The 6268-nt window shown below is 38.2% G+C and overlaps 6 protein-coding genes and 1 pseudogene across 6 annotated transcripts; all 7 read right to left on the reverse strand.

The window, feature by feature from the left end:
• Positions 1–564: 564 nt before the first annotated feature.
• LOC109601976 (RNA polymerase II subunit A C-terminal domain phosphatase SSU72-like) lies at positions 565–1087 on the reverse strand (annotated as a pseudogene).
• Positions 1088–1272: 185 nt separating this feature from the next.
• LOC126265347 (RNA polymerase II subunit A C-terminal domain phosphatase SSU72-like) lies at positions 1273–1794 on the reverse strand. The gene has a single exon (XM_049966438.1). It carries the CDS (start codon positions 1792–1794, stop codon positions 1273–1275), a length of 522 nt encoding a protein of 173 aa, XP_049822395.1.
• Positions 1795–1959: 165 nt separating this feature from the next.
• Positions 1960–2503, reverse strand: LOC109601975 (RNA polymerase II subunit A C-terminal domain phosphatase SSU72-like). The gene has a single exon (XM_049966495.1). It carries the CDS (start codon positions 2501–2503, stop codon positions 1976–1978), a length of 528 nt encoding a protein of 175 aa, XP_049822452.1. The 3' UTR covers positions 1960–1975.
• A 181-nt stretch (positions 2504–2684) lies between these two features.
• On the reverse strand, positions 2685–3212 carry LOC126265365 (RNA polymerase II subunit A C-terminal domain phosphatase SSU72-like). Its single transcript, XM_049966507.1, has one exon. The coding sequence runs from the start codon at positions 3210–3212 to the stop codon at positions 2685–2687; it is 528 nt and encodes a 175-aa protein (XP_049822464.1).
• Positions 3213–3393: 181 nt separating this feature from the next.
• LOC109601977 (RNA polymerase II subunit A C-terminal domain phosphatase SSU72-like) lies at positions 3394–3921 on the reverse strand. The gene has a single exon (XM_049966506.1). It carries the CDS (start codon positions 3919–3921, stop codon positions 3394–3396), a length of 528 nt encoding a protein of 175 aa, XP_049822463.1.
• Positions 3922–4092: 171 nt separating this feature from the next.
• LOC109601974 (RNA polymerase II subunit A C-terminal domain phosphatase SSU72-like) lies at positions 4093–5215 on the reverse strand. The gene is made up of 3 exons (XM_020018281.2): positions 4882–5215; positions 4788–4829; positions 4093–4692 (listed from the first exon to the last, which is right to left on the reverse strand). The coding sequence occupies exon 3, from the start codon at positions 4688–4690 to the stop codon at positions 4103–4105; it is 588 nt and encodes a 195-aa protein (XP_019873840.1). The 5' UTR covers positions 4691–4692; positions 4788–4829; positions 4882–5215; the 3' UTR covers positions 4093–4102.
• A 257-nt stretch (positions 5216–5472) lies between these two features.
• On the reverse strand, positions 5473–6063 carry LOC109607815 (RNA polymerase II subunit A C-terminal domain phosphatase SSU72-like). The gene has a single exon (XM_020024277.2). The coding sequence runs from the start codon at positions 6061–6063 to the stop codon at positions 5473–5475; it is 591 nt and encodes a 196-aa protein (XP_019879836.1).
• Positions 6064–6268: the final 205 nt, after the last annotated feature.

Consider the following 6268-nt stretch of genomic DNA (forward strand, 5'->3'; position numbering starts at 1 on the left):
AAAAACAAAGACGGAACTGAAAGGAACGAAACAATCCGGTCTGACTTTAGTGGTATTAACAGGCACATGATCTAATTATAGCAAGTAACCCGCAAACAAAAACAAATTTTCGCAGACGTCGAAACAATTGAACAGAAATCCTGTTTAATTTGGGGGTATATAGAAATAACTGTGCAGGAAGTAAGGCCTGAAATGTTTACGAGCCTAGGGGTGGAAAGGACGTGGTCGGAGGAATTAATTAGGCTCTTACTTCACCTCACCTATTCTTTTCCTATTCTATTTTGGTCTTTACAAATTGTACAGTTTATTTAACAAATTGTTTCCTTTAAGCTATTTACACGGCCGGAATGGCATTTTTTAACGTGGTCTAAAACCTGGCCAATATTTTAAAGCTCGCAACGACTTTGTTGTTATCTCTGCCCTCGTGAAATTAATTGGCCCAGATTGTGCTATATATTTTTGGTAATTTGATCGTGGTAATATGGCGGGCATTAAAAGCAGGAATAAAACAATTGTTTCTTACAAACAGTAGCTTTTATTACTAAAAATATAAATAACATAATATTAATTAAAGGCAATACTGTGCAGAATTCTTTTGTGAGTTTTCTCCTCAAACGCAGATAGGACGTTCTCAATTTCGTTGTCTAAATCTGAGGTCTTTTCAATCATGGTACAAAAATCGGTAATAAGAAAAGCACCAACAGTGGCTTCATCCAAATTATCAGTAATATCGAACAATGTGAACGATTGAATTATTCTTCGCTTCACTGGTGTCCATGTGCTCCAAAACTTGATCATAAACCCTCTCCTCGCAGGTTATCAACAAATCAAACACTTCCTCTGTCTCCTGGAACCATTCCAGATGCTTCTTGATTCTCCGGTTACGGTCGAGGATGTGCAAGATTCCGTTTTCGGTGTATAAACCGGCGTTTTTCCTGCGAAAATCCTGATAAATATCATTGTATGGCGTCCCGAAGTCGTAGACGTTTGGCTTGTCAGCCGAAGCTCCGGACAACTTAACTTTGCCACTGGTCCCGTAACTTTTTACGTTAAAATCCTCTTTAGTCAAGTGGGAGTGTAACTCCATGCCTGTATTTAAAAACTTGAAACGATTATATTATTATTTTTGTCCTCCTTAAATTGAATGAAGGAGGCATATATTTTTGGCAATTTGATGGTTGTAATTTGATTGTCACTAAATACACGAGTAAAATAATTGTTTCTTTCAAATAGTAGTTTTATTACAAAATAATATAAATAACATAATATTAATTAAAGGCAATAAAGCAGAATTCTTTTGTGAGTCTTCTCCTCAAACGCAGACAGGACGTCCTCAATTTCGTCGTCTAAATCTGAGGTCTTTTCAATCATGGTACAAAAGTCGGTGATAAGAAAAGTACCAACAGTGGCTTCATCCAAATTATCAGTAATATCGAAGTTAACTATATGAACAACTGAATTATCCTTCGCTTCTCTGGTGTCGATGTGTTCCAAAACTTGATCATAGACCCTTTCCTCGCAGGTTGTCAACAAATCAAACACTTCCTCGGTCTCCTGGAATCTTTCCAGATGCTTCTTGATCCTCCGGTTACGGTCGAGGATGTGCAAGTTTCCGGTTTCGGTGTATAAACCGGCGTTTTTCCTGCGAATATCCTGATAAATATCATTGTATGGCGTCCCGAAGTCGTAGACGTTTGACTTGTCAGCTGAAGCTCCGGGCAACTTAACTTTGCCACCGGTCCCGTAACTTTTTACGTTGAAATCCTCTTTAGTCAAGTGGGAGTGTAACTCCATGCCTGTATTTAAAAGCTTGAAACGATTATATTATTATTTTTGTCCTCCTTAAATTGAATGGAGGAGCCATATATTTTTGGCAATTTAATGGTTGTAATATGATTGTTACTAAATACACGAGTAAAATAATTGTTTTTTTCAAATAGTAGTTTTATTACAAAATAATATAAATAACATAATATTAATTAAAGGCAATACTGTGCAGAATTCTTTTGTGAGTCTTCTCCTCAAACGCAGACAGGACGTCCTCAATTTCGTCGTCTAAATCTGAGGTCTTTTCAATCATGGTACAAAAGTCGGTGATAAGAAAAGTACCAACAGTGGCTTCATCCAAATTATCAGTAATATCGAAGTTAACTATATGAACAACTGAATTATCCTTCGCTTCTCTGGTGTCGATGTGTTCCAAAACTTGATCATAGACCCTTTCCTCGCAGGTTGTCAACAAATCAAACACTTCCTCGGTCTCCTGGAACCTTTCCGGATGCTTCTTGATCCTCCGGTTACGGTCGAGGATGTGCAAGATTCCGGTTTCGGTGTATAAACCGGCGTTTTTCCTGCGAAAATCCTGATAAATATCATTGTATGGCGTCCCGAAGTCGTAGACGTTTGACTTGTCAGCTGAAGCTCCGGGCAACTTAACTTTGCCACCGGTCCCGTAACTTTTTACGTTGAAATCTTCTTTAGTCAAGTGGGAGTATAACTCCATGCCTGTATTTAAAAGCTTGAAACGATTATATTATTATTTTTGTCCTCCTTAAATTGAATGGAGGAGCCATATATTTTTGGCAATTTAATGGTTGTAATATGATTGTTACTAAATACACGAGTAAAATAATTGTTTTTTTCAAATAGTAGTTTTATTACAAAATAATATAAATAACATAATATTAATTAAAGGCAATACTATGAAGAATTCTTTTGTGAGTGTTCTCCTCAAACGCAGACAGGACGTCCTCAATTTCGTCGTCTAAATCTGAGGTCTTTTCAATCATGGTACAAAAGTCGGTGATAAGAAAAGTACCAACAGTGGCTTCATCCAAATTATCAGTAATATCGAAGTTAACTATATGAACAACTGAATTATCCCTCGCTTCTCTGGTGTCCATGTGCTCCAAAACTTGATCATAGACCCTCTCCTCGCAGGTTGTCAACAAATCAAACACTTCCTCGGTCTCCTGGAACCTTTCCGGATGCTTCTTGATCCTCCGGTTACGGTCGAGGATGTGCAAGATTCCGGTTTCGGTGTATAAACCGGCGTTTTTCCTGCGAAAATCCTGATAAATATCATTGTATGGCGTCCCGAAGTCGTAGACGTTTGACTTGTCAGCTGAAGCTCCGGGCAACTTAACTTTGCCACCGGTCCCGTAACTTTTTACGTTGAAATCTTCTTTAGTCAAGTGGGAGTATAACTCCATGCCTGTATTTAAAAGCTTGAAACGATTATATTATTATTTTTGTCCTCCTTAAATTGAATGGAGGAGCCATATATTTTTGGCAATTTAATGGTTGTAATATGATTGTTACTAAATACACGAGTAAAATAATTGTTTTTTTCAAATAGTAGTTTTATTACAAAATAATATAAATAACATAATATTAATTAAAGGCAATACTATGAAGAATTCTTTTGTGAGTCTTCTCCTCAAACGCAGACAGGACGTCCTCAATTTCGTCGTCTAAATCTGAAGTCTTTTCAATCATAGTACAAAAATTGGTGATAAGAAAAGTACCAACAGTGGCTTCATCCAAATTATCAGTAATATCGAAGTTAACTATATGAACAACTGAATTATCCTTCGCTTCTCTGGTGTCCATGTGCTCCAAAACTTGATCATAGACCCTCTCCTCGCAGGTTATCAACAAATCAAACACTTCCTCGGTCTCCTGGAACCTTTCCGGATGATTCTTGATCCTCCGGTTACGGTCGAGGATGTGCAAGATTCCGGTTTCGGTATATAAACCGGCGTTTTTCCTGCGAATATTCTGATAAATATCATTGTATGGCGTCCCGAAGTCGTAGACGTTTGACTTGTCAGCTGAAGCTCCGGGCAACTTAACATTGCCACCGGTCCCGTAACTTTTTACGTTGAAATCTTCTTTAGTCAAGTGGGAGTATAACTCCATGCCTGTATTTAAAAGCTTGTAACGATTATATTACTATTTTTGTAATCCTTAAATTGAATGAAGGAGGCATATATTTTTGGCAATTTGATGGTTGTAATATGATTGTCACTAAATACACGAGTAAAATAATTGTTTTTTTCAAATAGTAGTTTTATTACAAAATAATATAAATAACATAATATTAATTAAAGGCAATACTGTGCAGAATTCTTTTGTGAGTCTTCTCCTCAAACGCAGACAGGACGTCCTCAATTTCGTCGTCTAAATCTGAGGTCTTTTCAATCATGGTACAAAAATCGGTAATAAGAAAAGCACCGACAGTGGCTTCATCCAAATTATCAGTAATATCGAAGTTAACTATATGAACAATGGAATTGTCCTTCGCTTCTCTGGTGTCCATATGCTCCAAAACTTGATCATAGACCCTCTCCTCGCATGTTATCAACAAATCAAACACTTCCTCCGTCTCCTGGAATCTTTCCGGATGCTTCTTGATCCTCCGGTTACGGTCGAGGATGTGCAATATGCCGTTTTCGGTGTACAAACCGGCGTTTTTCTTGCGAAGATCCTGATAAATATCATTGTATGGCGTCCCGAAGTCGTAGACGTTTGGCTTGTCAGCCGAAGCTCCGGGCAACTTAACTTTGTCACCGGTCCCGTAGCTTTTCACATTGAACTCCTTTTTGGCCAAGTAGGAGTGGGCCTCCATGCTTCTGTTCATGTTGCTGGAGCATATCACCGCAATGCGCAGATTCTTTCCGGTTGACATTACTGTGTGTAGGTTAAGTTGTGTTAAAGCTTGTTGATGGTGTCGATGGTGAAATAAAATTGAAATTCAACCATCTATATATATTAATATAAATTACCTAGTTGTTAAGTGCATGAAGGAATGCGATTTTGGACATTACCTATAATTAAATCTCAACCATTAATTAATTCGTCAGTTTGACAACTTATTACCTGATTTAATAATCGCCTTAAATCCAAATTAATTTTAATGTGGAGTTTGTGAACAATGTAATTATAATCATGTTTTAATTTTGGTGTTGCCTTTAAGGAATTACGTGGAAAATTTAATTCAAAGCAGTATTGTGGTGTAATATAATGGAAAAATATTCGCTGATTAATATAGCTCAGTTTCAAGTATGAAATTAATTTCCCTAGGAAAACCGAACAAAATAAGTTTTGGTTTGAGTTTGAGACTAATAAGGCAAAGTTCTGTTTTATAAGATGTTGAAAGTGGAAGAATTGTATTTTTAAGTGAACAATAATGAAGCAAACTTAAAGCAAAGAACTAAATTAAAGGTATAATATTTCACGTTTCCTTTATAAAGATTAATTCCCTCTCTGAATTATATTTTGAGGATTCTCCTTAGGAAACAATTTTTGTTGAAACATAAAATGTAATTAAAGTGCGTCATAAAAGATGTCGATGTCTAAAATGTTTATTATCCAAATTTTCATATTACAGCAATGGACATTAAGAAGTTTTTTGAGGTGAGACTTGGCGACTGCGAATTGATATCGTCGTTGGCAAAATGAAACGTGAATTTAATTGAAGACGATCTTGTGATTGTAGGGCAGCCCGTGGCTGTCTTTGAACGCCTTCAGTATGTGCTTGATTTCGTAGTCCAGGTCCTGGGAGGAGCTCAAACTTTTGCACAGGTCACGCACGAAATAGGCCTTGTTGTTGGCCTCCTCCAGACTATCCTGTATGTCCACGTTGATCACGTGACAAATCGTGAACTCCTCCGGCGTCTTGTGCTCCATGAAGTCGACCAATCGGTCGAACACCTTCCGCTCGCACGTCACGATCACGTCGAACTTCTCGCGGGCGTCCTGAAACCGTTCCGGCTTCGGTTTCAGCTGACGGTTGCGGTGCAGCATCTGCAGCAGGCCTATTTGGGTGTAGACGCGTTCGTTCTTCTGCTTCAGCTCCTTGAAGATTTCGTCGTAGGTGACGCCGAAGTCGTAGATGTTGGAGGTGTGCGGCTGGTCGCCCGGTATGCATATCTTGTTGGCGATGCCGTAGCTTCGCACGTGCAGGTTCGGTATGTCTAGCAGCACGTTGTGTATGGCCATGCTGCGGTTCATGTTGCTGGCGCACACCACCGCCACTCGCAGGCCACGCTTGTTGGCCATCTCGTCTTCGGAATTTTTGTAACTGGGTTTTTTTTTTTGTTAGTTCCTTAAAATTTTGCGTTCACTTATTGAAAAAAAATCACATTTGGTCCGTAATTTTGTGGGGGTTAGGTTAAAACATGGAATTTATCATGCTATATGTTTTATAATTTTGATTGACTTGATGACACGAGACCTGTCAACGGTCGACAATAGTTTTTTTTTT

Source organism: Aethina tumida, chromosome 4, assembly GCF_024364675.1.
Source record: "Aethina tumida isolate Nest 87 chromosome 4, icAetTumi1.1, whole genome shotgun sequence".
In the NCBI taxonomy this organism is placed as follows: Eukaryota; Metazoa; Arthropoda; class Insecta; order Coleoptera; family Nitidulidae; genus Aethina; species Aethina tumida.